The sequence below is a fragment of the Phoca vitulina genome, unplaced genomic scaffold (genome assembly GCF_004348235.1).
Source record: "Phoca vitulina isolate PV1807 unplaced genomic scaffold, GSC_HSeal_1.0 scaffold53, whole genome shotgun sequence".
Classification (NCBI taxonomy): domain Eukaryota; kingdom Metazoa; phylum Chordata; class Mammalia; order Carnivora; family Phocidae; genus Phoca; species Phoca vitulina.
Window position 1 is genome coordinate 6598638 of NW_022589756.1, and position 25723 is coordinate 6624360.

Sequence of the window (25723 nt, forward strand, 5' to 3'; positions counted from 1 at the left end):
CAGAAATTTGAGCTCACTAGCGTTCCTGGGCTGGCATTTTTTAGCTGAGAACTGCTTACCTGGGTGTAGACAACCTAATATTTTATTTAGAAGAATGATTCATTGCTTTAGGTGTCTAGAGTCCTGGGTTTTATCTTCTTTGTTGCATAAGTTTGGTTTGACCTTGGACAAGTCTTTTCACTTCATATTTTAGTGTCTCTGTGCAGAAGATGGGGAGTAATTGTTCTGGCAAACCTCTGGTCATCAGGGTAACTGGGCGAGAGCTCTCTGAGACATAGAGATACAGTATCTCTGCAAAGGCCCTGTGGCAGGAGGGAGCAGGAACTGAAAGATAGCCCACGTGGTTGGAGAGCAGAGTGCAAGGTGGGAGATAATCCAGAGTGATGTTGTAGATTGTAGAGGTAGGCAAGGGCCAAGCTGGGCAGACTCTTGTGGACCCTGTTGGGGACTCGATTCTTTATCTTTTTTTTTTTTTTTTTAAGATTTTATTTATTTATTTGATAGAGAGAGAAAGAGTGCGCGCGTGAGAGCAGGAACACAAGTAGGGGGAGTGGGAGAGGGAGAAGCAGACTCCCGCTGAGCAGGGAGCCCGATGCGGGGCTCGATCCCAGGACCCTGGGATCACGACCTGAACTAAAAGCAGACACTTAACGGCTGAGCCACCCAGGCGCCCCTTGATTCTTTATCTTAAGACCAAGGGGAGACTGTTGGAAGATTTAAATAGGCGAATGACAAAAGATCGATAGATATGCTGATTCATTTAATCCTCTTAAGAAATGTGTGTGGCAGTTCACATCCCCATTTTAAACCACTCCAGAAACAGGGTGGTGGAGATTAAGCCGCTTACCCAAGAGCACGTTGCTGGTAGGTGGTGGAGCCAGGAGACCAACTCAGGTCAGCCGGAGTCCAAAGTCCCCTGTCCTCCATCTCAGCCTAACTCAGTAACAATATAACAATAACCACTGTTTTAAAAGACGCTTTGAACTCTTAAGACGAAAGATCTCCCTTAAATTACAAAGTGGTATTATGCGGCAGAAATATGAGCGGTGCGGAGAGATTGGATATGCCGGGAACCTTTCAAAGCCCCAGTCTGTGTGGCTGTGGTCCAGCATCTTCAACTTCCATGCTGTCTGGTGGGGTATCTTACTGGCAGCTATCAACACATGGGAAGGGTTGGCAGCTCCGGCCGGCCATTTGACACTGCCATTGTCCATAAGGACTCAGTGTCCGTGAAATGTACCCGAGGTACGTGCTTTCAGGGCCTTTTGAGCTGGGCGATCAGATCCGGGCGGTGCGCGTGTGGTTTCACCGGAGTGATCACGCCATGCCAAGTTTCTGCTTTCTGCTTTCTTCCTCTTGGGGAGTCCGCTGGTTTCAGTGGATTCTTAGAAGCTGCTTATAGAGATCACCACCTCGAATTTTGAACCCAAGGAGCCTTGTTCAAGGTTGCAGTGGGAAAACGGCTGCTGACCCGTGGCCCTTGAAATTTCTGTTGGTGACGACCAGTGTCTCTTCTTTCCTAGTTGACCATGTCGTGCCCGAGCCCGGGACAAGCCTGCTGGCAGCCTTCGACCAATGGAGGGAATGGGCTGACAGCAAGTCCTGCTGTGACTACTCTCTGCACGTGGACATCACTGAGTGGCATAAGGGCATCCAGGAGGAGATGGAGGCCCTGGTGAAGGACCACGGTAGGTTGTGCTGACCAAACGGCCCTGGGGATATTCCCATTTCAGTGCACGAACCAGCACAGCTCTGTGAAGGACAGCTCTGTGAATCGCGCTTGCACATCCCTTCTGTGCCTCACCTCCATGCCTGCCAGGAGAGAGGGTTGAACTGCAGCTGGTGCCCGTTGGAGGTGACCAAACCCAGTACAGCAGTAGAAGCTTTTGCGGACAAGAGAACCCGAGCCTCACCACGGGGACCGGTTCTTATATAACAACGGCTCACAGCTTACTGGTTTGAGGGAACTGCACCCAGCCGGGTTGCAGAGTTGAGGCCGAGAATGCTTATCCCAGTGATGATTCTGGGCAGTCATAGGTGGGGGCCGGTGCCCAGGACGCTGAGTGGGCGACTCAGGCAAGCTCTTTGTACAAACCCATAAGAACCAGGGTAGATTTGAGGGTGAGGAGGCTCTGGGACAACCTGAAGAGCCTTCCTTCCTTCCTTCCTTCCTTCCTTCCTTCCTTCCTTCCTTCCTTCTCTCTCTCTTCCTTCCTTCCTTCCTTCCTCCTTTCTTTCTCTTCCTTCCTTCCTTCCTCCCTCCCTTCCTTCCTTCCTTAAGATTGATTGATTGATTGATTTATTAAGATTTATTTATTTTAGAGGGAGAGAGAGTAGGAGAGGAGAGGTAGAGGGAGATGGAGAGAGAGAATCTCAAGCAGACTCCCACTGACCACAGAGCCCAAAGTGGCTCGACCCTGAGATCATGACCTGAGCCAAAACCAAGACTCAGACACTTAACCAACTGAGCCACCCAGGTGCCCCGGGTCTTTTTTATTCCATAGGACTATTTTAGGGAGTAGGATTCCAGAGGTTGGGCCCTGGAAGATTCCCGGGGAGGCTGGAGGAATCTGGACTACCTTAAGGTGCCTCCGGGATTTTTTTCTCCACAGGAACCTTGGGAGTTGAGGTGGTATCGCCGAGTCCCATCATCTTCTGGGGTCCCCTTGAGCTTGGTTATAGACTAGACTCCTAGGGTGACATGTTGACCTCATTGGATCTTAACTGTCAGGGAAGCACCTATTGCTTTCAGGTTTCGAGACTTCTAAGCTCAGAAGTACCATGAGCGGTGAGTAAAATAGCAGGAGGGAAATCTCTAGGCATGGGTATGGTAGGTATCCACAGATATGGCAGAAAATGCCCAGAATGAAAGTCTGGAGTCTTATGACCTTGGGGAATTACTTAAATTTTATGAGTCTGAATTAAAACAAAAACATCTCTCACAGGGTTTTGGACTAGATATCCTAAGATTCTGGTACAAAGGTCCCACCTAAAAGAAAACAGGTAATCCTTAACCTTTCTTACTTTTGAGAATACTGAGGCTCAAGGGGGTTTAACTTTCCATACTGAAAGTGAATTGACTTCAAATCAACCAGGAGGGTTACCATAGCAACTGTTGCCTGGCAGGAGAGAAAGGCTGGGTTGTCCCGAGCCATTGAACCTGGGGCAGCGTCCAGCACCCCCAGGTGGCTTGAATTAAGCTGCAGAACTAGAAGGTTGTCAGTACAGTTGTTTACCATCGTGATGGATATGGGGCAGGGGTGTTTGGTCTGGTGCCTTGGGTGACAAGGACTCTGAAATGCCAGGGTGAGAATTGTGACATCAGCTTGTTGGACCCTTTCTTAAAAAGGTTTCTTAAAAATCAGCTTGGCGTGCAGTCTGTTTACCAAAGATCTAGACATTTATTATAGATCTTCATCCACCGAATCTTCTAATTAGTCATCTTCTTAAAGTCAGAACAGTCGAGGGCAACTTTTGTTTTTATTTTTTAATTTTTTAGATTGTGGTAAAATACAGCGTAACATAAAATTTACCATCTTAGTCATTTTTAAATGTACAGTTCAGTGACGTCAAGTACATCTACATTGTTGTGCAATCATCACACCATTCATCCCGAGAACTTTTAATCTTTCCAAACTGAAATACCATACCCGTTAAACACGAACCCCCCACCCCCCATCCCCTCCCTCTTCCAGCCCCTGTAACCCCCATTCTACTTTCTGTCTCTGTAAGTTTGACATATTAATGGAATCCTACCTACCTGTCCTTTAGTGACTGGCATACTTCCCTTAGCATCATGTCCTCAGCGTTCATCCATGTGACAGGATTTCCTTCCCGCTTAAGGCTGAATAATATTCTGTTGTATGGCTGTATGACATTTCGTATATCCAGTCATCTGTCCGTGGACACTTCTGCCCTTTGGCTATTGTGAATAACACTGCTGTGTATTTGGATGGGTATACAATACGGGCAACTTCAAATTTTGATAACCTTAGAGAACAACTGTCAGGGTACTAAAAAGAACTTTTGCACCCTATGCCCAGATTTTTTTTTTTTTACACCAATTCTTTATATTTTACCCCATTTGCTTTATCCTTCTTTCTCTGTCTCCACCTCTATCTCTGTGTCTCTCTCTTGTCCTTCCTCTCTCTGTCTCTCTTTATATACACATATACGTTGTATCATACCGTTCTTACTTGCTTCCAGATTATTTGGTTTATTTATTAAAGTCACGTCTCCGCCTCTCTATTTTGTCTGTCCACTAGGGGTAAATTCCTTCCTCGTGTACATGGCTTTCAAGGATCGCTTCCAGCTAACTGATTCCCAGGTAAGAAAAGTTGGCTTTTCTGCATAAGCTCACTGGCATTTGGTACATCGGGGTCAATGCTCTTGTGTTGGAAGCTGCCCTTAGCTTCGTGGGAAATGGCTGGTGGATGAGGGCCCTGGCGTAAGTTTACCTTTAGGGAGGGTATGACCCCAGTGCCCTGGCCCCCCCGGATTGGTGTTCCACCAGGCTCTGGAGTCAGCCTCGGAGCTGCCTCTGTGGGACAGCATGGCCCAGAGGTGTCCTCAGAGCCCGCTCGGCAAACCTGGTGCAGGCCCGAGTGTCCTCTTTGAGCCTCCCCTACTCCGCGTCCTTTAGGTTATGCTGCCTCTTGATTCCCAAGTGGTTCTGCTCTGCCCCGGGTGACCAGAAGCCTTGACCTTGGGGCATGTCAAGAGAGTTGGCTTTAGTAGCCGCGGGTGCTGTTTCTGACCCCTGTGGCCGGCAGGGGAGTGGCTGTACTCGGGAACGGGGAGATGGACCTCCCTACCTCTGCTCTTCCCCTTCAGATCTATGAAGTCCTGAGCGTGATCCGGGATATCGGTGCGATCGCCCAAGTCCACGCAGAAAACGGTGACATCATTGCAGAGGTACGGCGCTTTTCTCTTCGAGGTGTCTTCATGGCCTGCAGGGCGAGGTGGGCTCTGCAAAGGGAAGCCGCTCTGTAGCTCAGCTGCAAGGAGGAAAAGCAGGGTGACCTGGTGCCACCGTCCTGGGGCACGGGGCTGGTGGCAGTCTCATCAGCAGCATGGATGTTGGTAACCCGCGCCTCCCTGGGTTCCGCGGGACATTCAGCCTGTTCCCTTTCCACAGAGGAGTCATTTCCCTCGGTGCTGGGACACAGACACTGTGGCCCAGGGCTGGGCACACGTGGGCTTTCAGCATTTCGGGGGAAGAGCTGAACTCACGTGGGAGCTCAGGCAGGACTGGGGACAGGGTAGTGAACCCTTCTTCTATTCCCGAGGTCCTGGGATGAGGGCTGGGTGGTCAGCAAGGCCGTTTTTACATCTTGCCCGAGTGACTTTTGGGTAAAAGATCTCTAGCCATTTTCAGTCCAGCTCTCCCTGATGCCTGGCTTTCTTCAAACCTTGCAGGAACAGCAGAGGATCCTGGATCTGGGCATCACGGGCCCCGAGGGGCATGTGCTGAGCCGGCCTGAGGAGGTGAACATCTATTGAATGGAACGCGTGACTCGGTGTCCCTTGGGTGCTGCCGGTGCCACATAGAGCCCACTTCCTGTCGAGACTGGGGCTTCTCAGGATCTGAATTTGGGCCTTCTGAGAAGTCACAGGTTACTTGTCTGGGTGTCTACGTAGGCAAAGTGAAGTCCTCGCCTGAGCTGTGGAGTACAGCCGTCGGGGTTCTTTAGCCTGGAGGCTCTCCTTTGTGTCTCTGATTCTCCATGCCCTTCTTTGGGTAGATACAAACAGCTTTTTATTAGCATCCTGCAGCGTGGGTTTCGTGGTTCATAACGTGGGGGCCTCCAAAATCTCACCATCACCGAGACATAGTCACGGGGATCTAACAGCTCTTCTAAATTGCTAAAAAGCATAAGGGGAATTGTAAGTTTTTCCATGGTAAGTCTGCGCGGGTTATCAGCAGAGTAGCAGATAATCTTCCAGACCCGGGAGGGATCACTGAGATCAGGAGCATAGGCTGAGGGTCACTGTCTTGGATGGTGAGGCTTGTAAGACAGAAGGGAGGTACTCACATCTTACGTGCTGGGGAATCTGTTTTTCTAAACTTAGAATCTGTGACCTTTTTGGAAATTGGCTCCTTGATGAAAGGTTCCAGGTCAGACTTTTGAGGGCCTGGCGGCTCTGAGCAAAGAGAATGCTGGAAATGAACAGACTTTTCTCCTTACAGGAAAGAAGTGACAGGCAGAGAAGGGCAGGTAAAGTCCTCAAGCAACTGGATGTTGACTTAACAGTAGGATTTTTCCTGGTGGAGACAGGTGGAGGGAGATGCTTGATCAGAGGAGTATGAATGGGACCGGTGCCCCCAAAGCACAGAACTTGAGAACTGGGAGGTTCCCTCCGGCTCTGGGAAGTGTTCACTTTAGGAGCCGTGGGATAGGGGGCACCTGCTCTCCCTAAGAAGAAAATAGATTCGCAAGGGTTTGAGACCAAAGGTGCCATTAATAAGCTTGTCCAGGTTGGGGTGGGAGGGCAGGGTATCCACAGCCTTTTTCCTCTGACTTTGGGGGAGAAGCGAGGCTGGAAAAAGAGAAAGAATGTCAGAAAGAGGCTGAAAAAAGAGAAGGGGGAGGCACTGGGAATGTCCCATACCCACTGAGGATTTGCACTTCCTTGTCCTGCCCTTCTTGCTGCACGTGCACACACACACAGACTGACAGAGACAGACAGACAGAGACAGAGCCACAGACACACACACACACCAGGGCACCTTCGGCACCATCTGTGGCCCTGAGGACACTCTCCTCTTCATCAGTTGAGGGACGGAAGCTATGACATTTTCAGTACTGTCCGGTCCCTCTTTGGGGTGTATGTAGTTCCTCTGACACCATCCAAGCTTCCACGCACACTAGAAAGCCGAATGGATGAGCCGGAGCCAGCACACGGGCGAGGGAGGTTGAAGGTGACATCTTTTGGCCCCTGTGTTAGGGCTGCATGCTGTCACTGGGGCTGGTGGACAGGGACTTGGGGAGGAGCTTATCGGAGAGAGAGGGCGAGAGTCTCAGTAGCTGATGCTCAGAGTACCTGAGGTTGGCTTTGTACGCTAGTATGTACATATAACACGCACACACACAAGCGTATACGTGCACACGTGTGCAGTCATGTACACACGTGTACGTGCACACATTGTAATGCTCGCACTTGCATGTTCGCATGCGTGCACGCTCGTGCGCACGCAGACACGACACTCGGGAGCCCCAGCTCACTGTAAAGCCAGTGGGCCCTGGTAACCAGGTGACGACACCTGGCTTAGAACGTTAGCTCTCACCTTCATCCAGTTGTTCCAGCTGTGCAGGTAGGCGAGAATGTGTTGCCCTCTGAGAAAAGCCAATGCCACTTAGCTTGTTTCACGAGGCTACTTCTGAGAGCCAAACTCTTGTTGAACTTGTAAGAGCCTTCCTGGGGGCTTGCTTTCCTCTCTCCTGTCTGCTCTGCATCCCCAGACCCCTGCAGGCTTGAACACGGGACGCAAGCCCGGGGTTTACGGAACGGGCAAAAGCTATCAGAGGAGAGTTGTTCTGGTTGCTGTTTTGACCACAAAAGTCAAACCCATTGTTCCATGATGAGACACAGGAGATTTCTCTTGTAGCAGTTGTTGCATGGAGAATTTCGGGGTCCCCAGCGGTGGATTATGAGGCCTTTGGGGGCTGGCAGATCTGGAGTGCTTTAATTCGAGGAGCTCTTGGCTTTTGGGGAGGGTCCTCTTGTCTCACGAAAGGCTGTCTTGGGTGCTTTCCGGGGTCACCTCTTCTTAGCTGGTGCAGAGGCATCTGCTCCCTGTCAGCCCCAATATTGGGTGCTTCCCCTGAGCGGGTGCACCCTTACGATAGCCCCATGAACCGCCAGGCACGAGCCGGCGCCTTCTCCCTCAGCTCCTGGTGGTGATCTTTCTGTTCGTCGCCGGGGATCTGTTGTGTGTTAAACCCTCTGTGGACAATAAAGAGAAGAAAGCAGGAACTCGAGCTGGACAGGGCAGTGAGGGAGAGCCCGCCCGTACACCGGCAACAGCAGTTAATAACATACAAACACGTCAGACAGACAGAGACAGAGTGTCTTCATCTGTCAGTACATCGTGGTGGTGAACTTGGCTTGAGCTGCACAAAATGTGCTCCTGCCCCTCTCTGCTGTTCCCTCCAGCCCACCGTGTGAGATCGCCAGCAGGGTTCTTCCCGGGTCCCAGCCGGGAAGCTTGAGAGGGAGACACCGCCGGGAACGCGGAAGTCTAGAAACCACCTGTCCGCCAGTGGTGCCCTGCACGTGTGACGCCTGGGCCCTGCTGGGACAGCGAGCTGCATGAGGAAGGGATGGGGGATGAGTTGGAGAGGAAGAGACGGGGGGAAGTTGCTAGGGAGGGCAGAAGGTGACAGGGGCTCTGGGCCGAAAGACTGGCATCTGGGAAGAAAGTTGGGGACACGGAGATGAGGGTGACGGTGACAAAGAATCTTTCCCAGAGAAGGGAACTTTCCAGCTGGGCCTTGTGGGAACTGCGACTGGAGTATGCAGACAGTGGGGGACTGGGCGTGAAAGGGTGTGTTGTGTACAGACACTATTGTGTATTTTGATTCTCTTGTGTGTACTGACACTGTTGTGTGTTCCTAGACAAGTGGCTTTCCTCTCTGGATCTTGGGGTGCCTGATCTTAAAAATCAGCAAGGTTAGATGACCCCCCAAATCCTTGATAACTCTATAATAAGGCAGACAAAAATTTTTTTTTATTTTTGAGCTGTAAAACAATTTTCATAATATTTTAAGTGGGTATTATTTAAATCCATTCGCTGCGTGTAAGGGGCATGCACAGGTACACACAGAAGGGTAAATGTGGATCCTTCCACGGTTCTGGGTGGAACCCAGAGACTTGGGGTTTAAGTGACCTTCTCTTTCCATGAGGGAACCTTGTAGTTAGGCCTGTGCCCTCACCCGGGGGTGTGCTGGGCCAGGGGAGGGGTCAGAGCTCACCTCACAGCGGATGAGCGAATCCACACAGAGCCCCTGGATGCCAGTCCTGCAGGGGCAGGGCCCCCCATAGAACTGGCACTTTCGCTCCATTTACTTCCTAATTAGTCTGATTTCACATTCCAGTTCACCCAGGACAGTCCCAGTCCATACCCATTGCTCCCATGGAGTTATTAATAGTGCCTCTGTTCACTTTCGGAGGTATTGGTGTTGGGCCAATTAATTGGGTAGTCATTGGCGCCCCCGGGAAGCCGTGAGGCTTCTAGAGGAGTCCTTTCCATGCTTCCCACTTTGGACTCTTGAAGTGACCGCAGAGATTCAGGCCATCCCTCCACTGTGCTTCTCCGGGCTGGAGGCACTTCTATTGTAACTGGAGTCAAGGAGAGGGAGGGCTGATGGCTCAGCTATTCCAGGAATTAAAAACATTTGGATGTTTAATGAGCTTTTTCAAGAGCCATTTGGTTTGCCTTTGAATTTTGAGACCTCTCTCTTCACGTAGTTGATGCCCGAAAGGGCCAACGCGAATGAAGTTGTCTTCGTTTATTAAATTAGATTACCAGTTAATGCAATTACAGAACTTCAGCTCTCTGCCAAGCTCCTGTAGAAACTCAGTTAGCTAAGATAATTCAGTTAGGAGCTCAGCTATGTCTTATGAAAAGTAGCAGCTCTGTATGGAACAGCCTCGCTTTAACCATTAACATACAATAAAATATTTTATTTGCTCAGTAAACATTTTGGGGCGACTGCTGTGTACTACGCTGGGAACTCTTGGGGGTGGGGCACAGGAGATAGAAAAAATCTGAGTCGAACCCAGCCTCTTGCCGTGAGGAGTTGAAGAAGTCACAGCTTCTACCAGGTTTTGGGGAGGGAGCAGAAGGCCTTTTGAGATCCATCATTCTACCATTTCACATGTTCTGCAGTTGCCCATTCTAACACACATGTATCTATAGGATATACCTTGATCTCAGTAGTCTTACCTGGCCCGGTAGTTAGCAGTAATCACTTGGGGTCTTTGGAATATTATTCGTTGAAGCATCAGGTTTAAAGAATCATATTATTAATTGGAGCAGCTCTCCCATCTCGCACTGAAGGTCATACCAGCCTGTGCAACCATGGGCATGTTTCCCATACTGAGGACCATTGCTTGACACAAATCTGCCTGTTCCATTCCCGGAGCCCTGTGAGGTTGCGTTGTTCCTTGGGTCCCATTTGTGGGTGTCGGATAGAAGCCCAGCACAAAAATCTCATCACTGACTTGGGGGCAATCCCTGTCCGTGCCTGGTGGTTTTCTCATAGGAGCAAGCATAAAAATCACCTAGAGCTGTTAAGACCCACATTCTGGGTCCCATCCCCAGAGTTACTGATCCGGGGGCTGGGGGGTGTCCAGGAAGGGCCTGAGAATCTGCATTTATTATCAACTCCGGGCTGATGGTGATGGTGTCAGTCTGCTGGGCACCCTTCCAGCCACTCACAAGGTCTAGGAAGGAATTGCCCCATCATTTCCACCCATCAGTATTGAGTGACCCTGGGAAAGTCTCATCGCCCTCCTGTGGTGCCGCTCAGGGCAGAACCTTGAGGACACGGTGGGGGCCTCTTCGTTCCTCTCGGCTTCCCTCGGTGGGTTGAGGGCAAAGACGGGCTCATGGGGTGGGCACAGATTGGCCCCTGTTCTCAACGTTCATGTGCTCCTCTGCAGGTCGAGGCCGAAGCCGTGAATCGCTCGATTACCATTGCCAACCAGACCAACTGCCCCCTGTACGTCACCAAGGTGATGAGCAAGAGCGCGGCTGAAGTCATCGCCCAGGCCCGGAAAAAGGGTGAGTGTTGCCTTACCAGCTGTCTGACTGCAGGCAGGTTCGCAAGGGAGGAAGGCTCCTTTTCCAGACCTGCATGCCAAGTGGGCTGCGTGCATCACGTTCCAGCATTAACCTAATTACCGCCGAGCAAGACCGGGAGCTCCAGTTTCTCCCGGCTGTTCCACTGCGGCCGACTCGTCGCTGTCTATTTAAAGCCGCGCACAGCAAAGAGTGGGTGGGCAGGCACGTTTCCCTCCTGCCCCTGCTTCCATAGAGAAGTTGGACTTAATTCGATACAGTCTCCATAAACTAGGCACATACACAGATGGCGTCAGTCTCCATCTGCCCCAGAATCCTTCTGGGGAACATTCTATTGCAAAATGAGTCCCTGCTCCGTGGCTGGTAGTGATTTCTGCCCTGGTAAGTAAGAGAGTCTTGTGGGGGTGTAGGGAAGGGGACTTTGCCCCGGGCCTCCTCATGTCTAGTTCTCTGGGTGCTTGAGTCGCTCCCTGTAAATTATATTGACATATTCGGGGCTGAGGCTGGTCCTCTGTAAGAACTAGGGAGTCTGTTGAGAAGGTTCTTGGAAAGTAATTTACTAAGTACAGCTTCCCCTGCTGCTTCCAAAGGCTGGTCCGTGGCGCACCTTCTACGTTATGAATGCGGCAGAACCCTCTTGTCATCCGCCATTGACTGAGTCTGAGTCATCACACCAGCCACGTGTCCTGCGCTTGGGAGTCTAGCTCCACGGACAGCCCGATAGCGCGTAGTTTGTGAGGGTGCGCATGCTGGCCCCATCATTTCTCTCTTGATTTCTGTCTAGCTTTCTCCTGGACTCTCTCTTTCTCACTCTCTTTCTATCCCTTTCTCTTTATCTGTGAAGAAGGGAGCCGTTTGATCTCTATGCTTCTGTTGCTAGTTCTCCGCGGGATGTGATCCCCGTGGAGGAGGAGGACTGTAGGAGTTTCTCACTGGCGGGTGACTCGGTGCGAGACCGAGAACAGATTGCTCAATGCCCACTGAGTCAGCTTGTCCCCAGAGATGATGGCTTCCAGACGGACCCAGCAGCTCCTTCCCCGGGCTCTTTGGAGCTCTCCCCGGGGGCCTCTGTCCGGAGGCTTTGCCAACGCATGGTTGCTGCCTTCCTATCTTCCTGGACACCTGCCCTCTCCTGGCAGCTAGTAGGAATTGCCTTTCTGAAATAAAGGGACATTTACCGAAGTAACGGCATCTTCTCAGAATCAGCGTCGAGTTGTTTTCTAGGAGATGCTGTGGATGATTACTGTTGGTGACCCTCCCTCGCCTGGGCCCTTTGTCACCTGGGCACGTGTTTGCTTCAGCCCCAGCCCCCAACACCGATCACAGAACTGCTGCTTGCATGGAGAATGGGGACAGTTGGCTGGTGGCTGAAAAGGGGAAGTTAGCGGGCAGCTTTATTTATTTTAGGAACCATACTGTACCCAGATGATGATAATAAGCAAAGAGTTAAGAGTCTTATGAGGCATAGGGCGTAGGGCATTTTAACATAATTTTAATATAATTAAATGTTCCATTTAACAGATGGAAAACCCGAGAACCTGCTTTCTGATTCAGACTTTTCACTTGTCCAAATCGGAGGGTGGAGGAGTCCGTCTCTCATGAGACCCTGGGCCTGGCAGGTGGCGCTAGCCCTGGTCTGGGGCGCAGAGTGCTGGCCTGTGAGCTAACCCGGCCAGCAGCGCTGGGGCTTCTCCTTCCTGTGCCTCAGTTTCCTTATTTGAAGAGGTAGAGCGGGAGTATGTTACTGTAGAGTCCAGTCCTGCTCTAATACTCTCACCTCAGTGCCTGATGATGTCCCTCCATTGTCTTTAGGACTTTGATCCTGTGTGTGTATTGGGTAGTGAGCACTAAGAAGGGACTACTTCGGTCTGTTTGTTCCAGAACCTTCCACGTGTGAGTCCCACGCTGCCTGCATCATGGTTCCTGGGGTGGCTTTTGCATTCCAACCATACCCCTTTAGTCTGTGAAACCCTTTGCTTTAGATGGGCCTGAGCTGCCAGAAAGGAATTTCCGGTGCATTTAGGTGCTAATGAGCAAGAATGAGAGATCCTTGCTTGCTTGTGGGCTCTTAAGGTTCTTTCCATCTTGTTGGAACTTCATCATAACAACTTTGGGAGGGCCAAGGCAGGAATTTTTGTACTTTGGTTTACTTTGCAGCCAAGTAAACTGTAGCTCAGAGCTAATGAATGAGTGTTGGGATTGGGCTTTGATTGTCAGGTGCCTGACTTCAGGCCTGAAGATCCACTTGAGTATCTCATTTGCCTTCCTGTTTTGAGATTATTTTAGTATGAGCAATGCTGGTATCTCTTGGGGTTTAGTTTCTTTCTTTCTTTTTTTTTTATTTTAAAGATTTTATTTATTTGACAGAGAGAGAAAGAGAGCGCACAAGCAGGGGGGCAGCAAGCAGAGGGAGAGGGAGAAGCAGGCTCCCTGCCGAGCAGGGAGCCCGATGCGGGGCTCCATCCCAGGACCCTGGGATCATGACCTGAGTCAAAGGCAGATGCTTAACTGACTGAGCCACCCAGGCGCCCCTGTTGGGGTTTAGTTTCTTAACAAACCTGGTAGAAACTGGAGCTTGTCACCCAGTAGACTTGTGTATCATACAGAAGAAAAGATTCCCAAACAACCAAGAAGGAAAACAGGATAAGGTTTTATTACGCATTTGCACTCTGGGATCAATGTCCTGGATCAAATCCCAGCTCGCGGGCACTAGCATGTGATGCCGGGCAGCTCCCTTACCATCGCTAGGTCTCATTTTCCCATCTGCAAGGGCCGGGGCTAGCGATAGTGACTCATCTTTTAGGGTGAGGATGGTGCCTAACTGACCTAATGTATGTAAAGATGTATATAATGACTGTAGCCACTGTTCTCGTGATTAGAGAGTAAAGCATTGGTTAGAAGTACAGCAAGGATGCCTGCTGACCCAGGTCAGGGGTTTTCTGCTAAGGATTCTATTTCAGGTGAGTTCTTCGGGTCCCCTGGTGGCCAGCGTTCAGGCACTGCCAACTTTCTGCTGCTGCTTTTCTTCATCTGTAAAATGGAGAGAGTCTTCATTTATTCGGCAAACTTTTATTATGTGATCCTGCAGGCTTTTGCGCTGGAGGCGAGACATGGTCCCAGGCCTCAGCTCCTTTACTTGTAGGGGTGGGACACTTGGATAGAAAGTCACAATGGGAAATGGTCAGTGTTGTAGAAGAGGTGCAAGCCAGGTACGGTTAGAACACACAGAGGAAGGGGCCACTGTTTATAGACACACACCCCACCTGTCTCAGGGAGGTCAGGCTGCATAAAGGGACTCAGCATTTCTCTACAGTGGGAGCGATTGAAAGATCATGATTTTATGTCTTACTAATGCCCGTGTGCCTCCTCACCTAGAAGCCTGCTGGTCCTAAATCTAAGACAGGAGGTATAGGCTAGTGAGGATGTGAGATGAATGTGAAGGAGAGTATTTTCTATGTGCACTTGACCCAGGGCGACCACCTGCCGTCTTCCCATCTTCTGGAGAGACTGCATTGCTCAGGCTGCCCCCTGCGCACTGTGCCTGTCAGCAGGACCGAGGATCATCAACCCCATTCTGCAGATAAGGAAATGAAGACATAGCCCGGAAAAGAATATTTGGGGCAATTTTTACTCTTCAAAAGAACTTAGGTGTTGGTTAATTTAATAGGCTCATTTCATGGAAGAGAAATTAAAATGCAGAAAGTAAATACCTTGCCCGAGATCGTCCAGCCCATAGTTCCAGATTCCTGGCCACCTCTCTTTCCACTGAGGGTCCAGTGTGAGGATTTCTCTAGAATGGACTCTCTCAGACTCTACTTTGTCCACGAACGGGATCTAGTGTGGCTGCTGGTGCCTTCTGTCTATGAACTGTAGTGTGTCGGCGTGCCTGATAAGCTCATCTGACAGACAGCCTTCTCCGTCCTCCTCCTCGCCCCACCCCTATAACCCAGATGCAGAAATGTTTAGAACATCTGGTGACTGCTGAGGCACGTTAAACCCTGGGAACCCAAACTGGAGCCAAAACTTGCTATGCCCTATGGGTCAATTGGAATGACTCCGGCGTGATGAGAAACTTGCGTTCATGGGGCCTGCGAAGACCACCCCAACTTGGGGACGAAGCCTTAGCATTAAGTTAATGCACAGCCTAACCATCTTGACCTGAAGAGTGGCACATGGGTTGGCTTGTGAATATCATAAGTTCTTACCAAAATCTGGATCTGGGTTAGGGCTCTTCAGAGAAACAGGGAGAGAGGGGGTGGGGAGAGAGAGGGAGGGAAGGAGGGAGAAAGTGAGAGAGAGAGACAGAGAAGGAGATTGATTGGTCTTAAGGAACCGGCCCTCGTGGTTGTGGGTGGGCAGGCCTGGAGACTCAGGGAAGAGTGGCCGCTGCAGCCTGAGCCCGAGGCTGTCTGGAGGCAGACTTCCTTCCCAAGCAGTGCCCTTGCCAGGTTGGGAGGTCAGTGCCGTGTTGTGGTGTAGCCACTCTCCAGATGAGACGCTGGGGTTGGTTTGCAGCCATCTAAACTCTAAGACTACTGGAGATGTGGCTCTCCTTCAGGGCAGACGTGGAAACTTTTGTGTCATTTCTGTAGCCACTCGGGCTGGGAGTTTGAATCCCTGGACTCGTCCTTTCCTTTCCCCCACTTTGTCCAATGTAATTAGGAACAACCAGCCAGTCTTGTTAGACTCAGTTTGACAGAAATGTTCTAAGGAATCAAATCCACGGTCAACCCAAACTTAGCCTCTTAGGAGAAGTATTTGATAGGAGAATCCAGGGATGATATTTTGTGCTTCTCTATTGCCCCAACATGCCATGGACTGGTAGTGCTCGCCTTACTACCAGGAATTAGAAGCATTAGTACTTTTAAATCAAATCAGATTAGAGAAGTAATTCTCGAAACCCCAGGACCGATTCATAAAACTTTTGATTCTATTCCACTGGAACCACTCTTGGTACCCAAATCTGACAGGGTTATCCATGGAGAGGCCCTAGGCTGTTGAATTCTGGCCTGGGCTCTCTGAGAGGAGAGGGAGAGTGGCTGTGTGTGTGTGTGTGTGTGTGTGTCCATGTCCCAGTTGGTTTTTTACTCTGCTTTTGTGGCTGCCTTTTGAAATACACATACATGGTTTCCCATTGTTTCTACCCTGGATTTGTCCTCCTGCTGTCGTTCATGGGAAATGACTTAACTGTCAGAGCCGGGAGCTGTCAAACATTTCTGAACCCCAGGCTTGCATTTATTCTTCATGAATGCACGCAGGCCCCAGGCTCGTGGTGAATAAACACCACCCCCAGGGCCTTGCAGTTCCCGGCCATCCTAGAGAGCCTGCCAAAGGCTGGCTCAGGGTCACATCCTTCAGTTTAGACTTTGCCTGGAGAAGAAAATCATGAAGGTCTAACTGTTGCCAAGAAAGAGTCAGCAGTGTGTTTAGAGGAGTACGTAAAGGCCATTTCAGCTTATTTCATGGTTTATTATTATTATTGGTAATTCTTTCTGGCACACAGTTTAGTGGTGTCTTGTGGCCTGATTGAAGTCTGAAAGCTCATCCACGGCTCCCTCCGGTACAGTGTTTATAAAATGGGAGAGGTGCCCTGGGAAGGGACTGGGAGGCCATTAGGACTGGGAGGCAGAGCCCCCCACTTGTGATCCCACATCTCCCTGGAGGTGGAGGCCCCCTACAGGATGGCTTAACTCCTACCCTGTCTTTGGGGGCTAAAGAAAAGAAATCAACCGAAAGCCAGCAAGAATCTCTGAATCCCTTGGAATGTGAACAGGACAAAGCAGAAATGAGCCACAAGATGCCTCTCTCCTTCTCCAGGATCCCCATCTTGGCTCGGCCCTGGGCCAGGAGTCCTGCTCAGCCTCGGTCTAAGGAGGCAGGTTCTGGTCTGTGATGGCCTTGAAGCTCTGACCCAGTTCTGGGCTTTCCGGGGGCTGCAGGCTGGGTTCATCCCTTTGCGGGGAGGTGCGTGTTCCTGTGTACAGAGAGAACGGGAGCCGCCCCCCCCCCCCCCCCGCCACTCCCCAGTCTGCGTTGAATTTCACAGAGTGAGATCAAGGCCACGGTCAAGGGCACTCACACTTGTGGGATCCAGGAGGTGTTACAGGAACCAGCTGCTCCTTGCACGAAAGTTTCAGGGAGATGATGAGCAAGAGCAAGTTACAGGAAAATCAGGAAAATGTTTATGCTTGCCCACGGATTTTTCAGAGACAGCCTAACCACTCTTGTTCTCCGAGTGTTCTGCTCTCAAACCTATTCATGTCCACAGAACTGGGAAACCTTTAGGGTGGGATCCTTTGGTTCCCTAATGACTGGCAGAGACCTCCCCTTTGTGCTCAGGCGGTATTGGGACCTCCAGACCTGGCTGGGTCAGAAGGTGCCACTGAACGTGCAAACCAAATGCTGAGAGCCTGAGGTCCTGTGAGAGCCCAGGGCCCAGCCCTGGTCTGCTCGGCCATTTGCATTTATACATGGTGCTGGCAGCAGCTAAGGGCTTCTGTTGTGCAGTGTTTTTCCACTTCGGGATGAGCTGGAGCCGCTTAGGCAGCCAAGCTGGCTCCTCGGACCAAATCCTGCCTGGGAGGCTTTGAGTGGGTCAGGAACTCAGGAGTCCTTCCACGTGATTCTGAGCATTGGCCTTTGCTGGCTGGGGGCTTCCTGCTGTGTGAGGCTTTCCCCTGGGTTCTGGAGCCAGCCCTCCTGCCTGGGGATTGTTACTGATTTTGCCCCAGTGAGCTGCCTGCCCTGGCCTCGAACACTCCCTTGGCTGGAGAGCCACTCCTCCGTGAAATTCCTGAGGCTGGAGGGGGCAGCCGGGAGGAGCCAGCTCTGGAGCCACAGGAGGGAGGGTGTTGTGGTGTATTATCAAGAGATAAGTCCTTAGAAGAGGCTGGGGAGAGGAAAGGAGGTGCATTCCTGACTGGGAAGTGTTTGGCCTTGAGGGCCGTGTGTTTGGAGAAGAGGGAACCCTGTGGCCGACTGCTGTGGGGGTGGGTCAGCCCTATGTACGATGGGAGGAGGCGGTGAGGAGAGGTGCATTCCTGGTTGCGGTCAAGGCTGGAGGAGGTCAAATTCCGGAGCTGATGCCTTCCACTAATGAAGTATTACGCCCTTCCATCAGTGTGACACACATTTATTGAGTGCCTACTGTGTGCAGGCAGACTCATTTTCTTCAGGAATTCTCCCACCAAGCGGAGAATCAGAAAATTCAAAACTGGGTGATTATTGGATTATTGGAGGGGAGGACTGGGTGAGCTGTGGATGGTGTTGGGGAAGAGATGAACTTTGATACGAAGCTGGATAATGAAGGGCATTAGATGCTTCCTTGGGAAGTTTGTTTCAATTCTTGAAGGCAGAAGGGCTGCTTAGGAGGAGTTTATGCAAGAGAATGGCAGGGGACGATCGTCTTGGAGAATGAGCAGAGGGGTGGGGAAGAACGTGGGGAAAGCAAAAGCAAATCTGAACTCTGATTGGGAGGCTCCGCGGAATGAGCCGGGGAGAAAGGAAGAAGGCCTGATGGAAAGGAAGAAATGTGAGGGGGGCCAGGGAAGGATGTATTTAAGGTGTCGAAGCACTGGCATTCAGTGGCTTTATGACTCCTGATTTTCTGGGTTGCACTGGAACAGACAGAGAGGAAGACCTGATTTGAGTGAGCATCAGAGAATTGACATTCTTGGACGATGTATTACGTTAAACTAAGCTTCTGGAAACACTGACATCTCAGTAGTGTAACTGTGCAGGGCCCTTCATTTCTCAGTCTTACCAAGTCGGCTATACCTCTGGTGGCTCTTGGGGACAGCTGCCCTCAGGTGGTGACTCCGGGATCCCGGCTGTCTCTTGGACCCACCCAGAGGGCTGTAGACGTGTTCTCAAGGGCTTCAGCCCACTGATTTCATGTCTGACTTCCCCTCTCAGCCCAGAATGGGGCTGTGCAAAGGGGGGCAATGGGGCAATGTTGGGAGAGCAGGGAAAGGGTTTGGTGAGCAGTGAGGTTAAGCTTGAGGTGCCATGGGTCATCCCAATAATCGAGTCTAGATGGCATTTGGGACTGGGTGCTTGGATGCACTCTGAGCAGGAGGTTGTTAATAGACGTGGGAAGCATCAGTGTCAGAGGGGGAAGAGTGGGGCCCAATGGGGGAATCTTGGGGAGCACACGTTGGATTGGTGACGTTGGCCGGAGGAGGTATCTGGCCATCGGCGTCCTCACCTGTGAGAGGGGGCTGGCGCCTCCTTGGAGGGGATGGTGAGAGCCCGTGGCAAGCGGCCAGGCGGGTACTGATTCGCACCGGGGTGGTTTCTTTCCCCTGCTGTATCGTGAGTACTCAGCCTTGTCTTTCTGTTGTCAGGAACCGTGGTGTATGGTGAGCCCATCACTGCCAGCCTGGGGACTGATGGCTCCCACTACTGGAGCAAGAACTGGGCCAAGGCCGCTGCTTTTGTCACCTCCCCACCCCTGAGCCCTGACCCGACCACTCCGGACTTTCTGAACTCCTTGCTGTCCTGGTGAGTCTTGGCGACCTGGTCACGCTCCCCATTCCCAGCCTCTCCCCGGACCGACTGACCCGTCAGGGTACAGCCTGGTGGGCAAAAACAGCCTTGCACACAGAGAGACCTTTGTTCTCGAAATTCAGATCACTAAGCGGGAATGGGGGATTATCGTGCTGACGTTCTGCGGGGAAGTTCCAGATAAAACCCAGGCCATCTTGAAAGTCAACCAGCGGGGATGAGGTATCAAAAGGGTTCCACTGCGGTGCAGAGTCACCCTAAGATAAGCTATCTCACAGAACGGATTTAGACACACAGCGTTATAACGAAGCTTCGGTACCATGTCACTTCCTCCTGAATGTCCTGTCTCCTGAGGGGGGAAGAGAGGCTATTTCAAAAACTCAGTGGCTTGGCAAATTAAAAATCTGTCCAAGGATGCTTTGACGTCGAAGATGAGTTAAAAGCCGGCTGTGTGTTTTCCTTCCAGCGGAGATCTGCAGGTCACTGGCAGTGCCCATTGTACATTCAACACTGCCCAGAAGGCTGTAGGAAAGGACAACTTCACCCTGATCCCCGAAGGCACCAATGGCACCGAGGAACGGATGTCCGTCATCTGGGATAAGGCTGTGGTAAGGAGCCCGGGCCTCGCTTGTGGACTGGTGTCAGCTTGCCCCCGCCTCCTCGTCTCACGGTCATGGGTCTCATGGAGGCCTTGAAATGGCAGTGGAGAGAATTCTAGAAGCTGGTCCTTGTGTGACAATATTTTTTCGGTTTGGGAATCCAAGACCGCTCCTTAGAGGTCATTTCCTCCTAAATATTACATATGTATTTATTATCGTTGTCCTCTGTGCATCAGTGGAGACTGAAAAAAAAAAACCAAACAAACCCAGAGACTCTTTAAAAATAAGGACTTTTTTGATCACTCAGGAAAAAACTTTCTTAGCAACCTGGTGACGGTCTCAGTCAATCTTCCACTCTGGGAAATGGACTCAGTTTCCTTAAAACTGTCTTTTAGGGCTCTCTCGAGTTAGCCTTTCTGCCCACTGCAGGCTTCTGGCAGGCTTGTTTTGAATGTACTCCGACCTTTCCGGGGTCCTTTGGGCTCTTTGATTTTCAGTGTTGTAAAACATAAAAACAAAACAGGTTTTCTGGTTCTTACGATTTTTTTTTTAGATGATGGAAACAATATATCCTTATTCCAAAAAGAATAAGGAAGTGAGTAAAAATCCCTCATCACACCATCTTTCAGATGACTGCAGTGAACATTTTGGCAAACGTCCTTCTAGTTTTTGCCCGTGTGAGAGCACACGTGTATGTGTGCATGTGTAACACTGGCTTCCTCTGTACTATTTTGTGGCCTGTTTTATGAAAACAGTCTATCATGAAAATGTCTCCACATCCTTAAATGGACTTGAAAAACTTGGTCTTTAGTAGCAGAAGATTCCATCTTAATGCTGGACTATAACTCATTTGTCATTCTTTGAACATTCACGTTGTTTCTGATTTTTTTTTTTTTTACTGGGACGAACATCTTGTATACACATCCTTGGACAGATCTTTAATGATGCTTATAGAAGAAATTTCTAGAAGTGGTATTCGTGGGTCAAAGGGCGTGTCTATTTTTAAGGCTGTTGCTATATATTGTCAAAGTTCCTTCCAGAAAGATTGCACCAATTTTATGCTGCCGTGGCGTGTGCCATCTTCCAGGTCCAAACTGGTATTATCATCAGCAAAACAGAAGTATTTCTGATCTGGCTGGTGAATTTGTTTTACATTTAATCTCTTCAGTTACTGATTACAGTGAATTTCTTTTTCATGTCCTTATTGGACATTTGTATTCCTCTCTCCCTTAATACCTGCTCATTTCCTTTGCTCATTTTTCTACTAGCTTCGGAGTGGGTTCCCTAACTCAGAAATAGGCAGAAATTTCCTCAGATTCTCTATTTAAAGGGAAGAGACGCACAAGCGGTAGAGTTGAGGAGCTGCAGGGAAGGCTGTGAGGAGACTGCGATTAGCCCCTACAGCATGCCGCGGACAGCCAGTCACCAGCCTGGGACCTCTAGCTGGGCCGGACTGGAAGCCTAGGACTGGGCCCGTGGTTGTGAAAAGAACAGTCATTCAAGCCGAGTGAGGTTTCCTGAAGAGGCACTGCAGCCCCTTCAACCTTTTTTTTTTTTTTTTTTAACTTTTCACTTTGAAATAATTGTAGATTCAGAGGACGTTAACAAAGACAAGACAGAGGGGTCCTGGGTACCCTTCATCCGGTCTCACCGATGCATGATTATGGCATCATATCCAAGCCCACAGAGTGATGATGTTGCAACGTGTGCTTGTGGTTCGGTGTCATTTTGCCCTATGTAGGGTCATGTATCCACCACCACCGTCAAGACCCAGATTTCCTCCATCACCACAAAGACCCCCTTTGTGCTGCCCTGTGATAGTCACACTGACCCCTCGAGGAATCCCCACCTCGCCCCTCATCCGTCCTCCATCTCCATAACTTCGTTATTTTGAGAATGGGCTAGAAATAAAGCTGTATGTTGTGTGGCCTTTTGAGATTGGTTATTTCACTCTGCACAGTGCCCTTAACATCCATCCAAACTGTTGTGTGGATTCGAAGTGTGTTCCTATTTTTGCTAAGTAGTGTTCCACCCTTCAACTTTTTAACTTGCTTTTGGGGGGGGTGTGTGTGTGTGTGTCCGACTCCTCAGGTCACTGGGAAGATGGACGAGAACCAGTTTGTGGCTGTGACCAGCACCAATGCGGCCAAAGTCTTCAACCTTTACCCTCGGAAAGGCCGCATTGCTGTGGGATCCGATGCCGACCTGGTCATCTGGGACCCCGACAGCGTCAGAACCATCTCCGCCAAGACGCACAGCAGCGTAAGTCCTGTTAACTGCATGGACCCAATCCTGAATGAATTGTAGTCCTAGAAAGGGACTGAGGCAGGGACAGTCCCCAGAAAGAGCTTGCTGTGATAGAACTGAACTTTTTCCCAGGATATATTATAACTTGTAATTTGTTGAGGAAAAAAAAAAAGCTATCTTCTTATCTTTGGTCAGGACAGTAAGACTGTTACTCTTCTCAGCATTTTGGAGTTCTTTTTTTTTTTAAAGATTTTATTTATTAGAGAGCAAGAGAGAGAGAGAAACAGCATGAGAGGGGAGAGGGTCAGAGGGAGAAGCAGGCTCCCCGCTGAGCTGGGAGGCCGATGTGGGACGCGATCCCAGGATTCCGGGATCATGACCTGAGCCGAAGGCAGTCGCTTAACCAACTGAGCCACCCAGGCGCCCCAGCATTTTGGAGTTCTTTACAGGTAGAGTTCTCTGTCTGTAGACCTTCAGAGCCTCCAAAGTCATGCCAGGACATCAGAAGCTTCTAGAAGTCAGGCACCGTCCCATTTTAACGGTTGGGGGCAGCACCTTTCATGGCAGTGCTTGCCACAAGGGACTCGCAGCAAACATTCAGATGCCCACTGGGCACTTTTATTCTTTTAAGCCACTGCTTAGCGTTACAGCCGCACCTCCTTGTAACTTAGATCACAACCTCGTGGGGGTCCAGAATGGCCTCTGCCGGCAGAGCTCCTAGGGTCCTGCCCAGTGAACCTTACCTGTTCATCTGCATTAACAACACAGTCCCATTTACTCTTCGTGGGGCCTTCTCAGTAAAGACATGGCACCATTACCCCAGTTACTTAGTGGGAAGATAGTACACGGAAGCTTCAAGAGCTTAAGTGACCAGTCTGATGCTACAAAGCTACTTCGTGAATTACAACCCCACATTGTCCAGGGTTCTTCCCTACCAGACTGCATATGCAGCCTCTTGGCCAGGCTTAGATGGAGAGAATGCTTCCCCAACCTGGCAGTCCCTTCTGCAGAGGGGATGAGTGAACTGGGCTCATTATTTAAGCTGTGGACGACCTAGCTAAGGAGTTTGCATGTGGAGCCCTGACCGTGGCAGAAGAGAGGATGTGACGGAGAGATGATTCGAGAAGATGCATCACTCCCAAACCTTTCCGGAGCAATAGCACTACCCTACCTTTACCTCCAGGCAACCCCACGTAAGGAAAGTGCCTCTCTTCTGTCCTCACCTGATTCGGAGAGTCCACACTAAACACATTTGTGCAGCATTAATCATCCGGGAAAATACAAATGAGAGGCTTTCCCTGTGTAATACAGTGTTTCATACCACTGGGCTAATTAGCTTTAATTTGGAGCATTTAGCTAACTATTACTGAGCCCCGTTGCTAAAGCCTCTGCTTGGGCTTTTCAGGCATCCAGCCAGATGAGTCATTTTAGGGAGCCAGGGTTGGATGTAGGTTAAAAATGTTTATACCGGGCGAGCAACGAAGCCTCACTGCTTCGCGGTTTGACAGAGGGTCGGTTCTGTGTACCCTGAGCTGGGATCGGACCACTGGGCTTGTTAATTTTAAGTGACGTAGAGTCATGGGGCTGGTTCTTCCCATCTTTTAAAAATGGGGGAATGGCTCAAAGCCCTTTTAGGCATTTGTGATGTGTCATTTACAGGCAATTAAACTCAACATAGGCGTCTTATGATGGCTTTGTCATTAAAGAGCTTGCAGTCTTATTGTGAAAGCACAATAAAAAAAAAAACCAGACAGTGGATGAGTGAACATTTCCTAAATGCCTAGTCTGTGCCAAGTACCGTGCTGGATGCTTTTGTTCATTTTATTTCCTTGAATCTTGGCATCAGTCCTGCAGGGCAGGCTTTATCCCTGGAGCTGAGTCTCAGGAGTGTAAGGGACTTGTCCAAAGTCACACAGCCGGGGTGTGGCAGACCTGGGATATATGAACACAGGGTTGTCGCCAATCCTCCAGTAGGAGCTTGTTAGAGTGTAGACACAGCTGCGGAGTAAAAGATGGGGCTTGATGCCCTCAGGATGATGCACACCCTGTCCAAAGGTCACTTCGGAGATGACAGGATTCTGACAGTGTGAGCTACACACGTACGTTGCTTTTGTGTTGTCATATCCACGTAAGCCGCAGGGGACAGGCAGATGGAGAACCTGTAGTTGTGAGACGGGATTCAAGTGATCTGCTCAGAGTTCCACACACAACTCCTGGATTTCACCAGATCTGAGATGCCTTCGATGTGAAGCTATTCCGAGTTTGTATACCACCGTGAAAGGAGAGACACCACTTTGAGTCTGCTACAAGACTCCTTTACAGATAGACTGACACCTAGGGCTCACCTGTGCTTCGCATACGATAACTGAGAGGTGAATCTGCCCTGGAGAAAGGGGGGACAAAGACTCTTGTGTGTCTCAACACTGGCATTGGGTGCTGAGCAGGCAAAAATGGCTCCTGAGAAGAGGAGCTGCAAGCCGGTCCTCCCGCACATTGGTGGTCTGAATTCCTTCTGCCACAGTGGTGTAGAAAAATGCCACGCCGAGCATTTAATGTAAAATGGCCTCAGTGTGGTCATCCTCCGGGCCAGTGGGAAAAGCAAAGCCAGATCCCACTGGCAGAGCTCAGTTCTGGGGAGACTTGACAAGGGGTTGCGTAGCTCCGTTGCTGTGAGAAACATACTGATTCCAGGGATGAGTGTCTTCAAATGGGTGAAAGACAGTCCCAGACTTGGGGACACACTCTGGTCCTGGAGTGTGTGTGTGGACCCCCCCCCCCCCGGCAGGTGAGTCTCTGCCTCATTCCTTGGGTAGCTTCTGCAGGATTCTTTGGGGGTCTCAGAACAGTGCTGATAGCCTTTCCTTGCTGTTTTCAACCAACACCACAGCATCCTGACACTGAATGCGAGCTGTGAAGCCAGCCCGGGGCTTCCCCATCTTTCTGAGCCACTGCGCCAGGCAGACATGTTCTCCTGAACCTCACTGTCCCTGTTACAGCTCTTTCTCCGCAGACCGATTCCTTAATGCTGATAAGCTGTCTCACTTTCCCCAGAAGGCCACGGTTTCTTTCTTTCTCTCTGGTGAGAGCTCCCTGTGAACTCTCCAGCCACAGCCGTTCGTGCCCGGGAACAGGGCAGGCAGGAAGAAGCGCGGGGCATTGTGGAACCTGGGGAAGGAGCACGGGGTGAGCCGAAGCTGGGGGATGGGCCTGTGGCACGTGGGCTAGTGCCCCCTCTTTTCTGTTGCCTTCTTCTGTAACAGCAGACTCACATGCACGTGAAGATCCCGCCTGTTTTCCAAGAGGATGCACGGATAGGTCACTCTGCAAAGCTTGACGCTAAAAGGATAGCCGCGTGGTTCCAGAAGTTAACTAGACACCAACATTTTACTGAAGGCATTGGCTCGAGTTCCCACAGGCTTTCCATTCAGGGACTGCCATTGAACCACGTCGGTAACAGACTGGAAAATTAGGACCGCCAGTGGGAAAACCTGCACGTGGATGGCCCATTTTGAAATTTAGAACTTGGTCAGAGAAGATCTTGGGATTTTAGCCCGATGGGTGCTTA

At 50.4% G+C, this 25723-nt stretch overlaps 1 protein-coding gene across 3 annotated transcripts in view; it reads left to right on the forward strand.

Moving 5' to 3' along the window:
- Positions 1-25723, forward strand: part of DPYSL2 (dihydropyrimidinase like 2) — a 133906-nt gene that overhangs the window by 106194 nt on the left and 1989 nt on the right. For all 3 annotated transcript variants that reach the window (XM_032389183.1, XM_032389184.1, XM_032389185.1), the window contains exons 4-11: positions 1524-1688; positions 4266-4327; positions 4834-4914; positions 5419-5487; positions 10669-10789; positions 19153-19309; positions 19779-19920; positions 22003-22173. In XM_032389183.1, coding sequence (XP_032245074.1) covers positions 1524-1688; positions 4266-4327; positions 4834-4914; positions 5419-5487; positions 10669-10789; positions 19153-19309; positions 19779-19920; positions 22003-22173 — 968 coding nt within the window. The remainder of the gene's footprint in view (positions 1-1523; positions 1689-4265; positions 4328-4833; positions 4915-5418; positions 5488-10668; positions 10790-19152; positions 19310-19778; positions 19921-22002; positions 22174-25723) is intronic.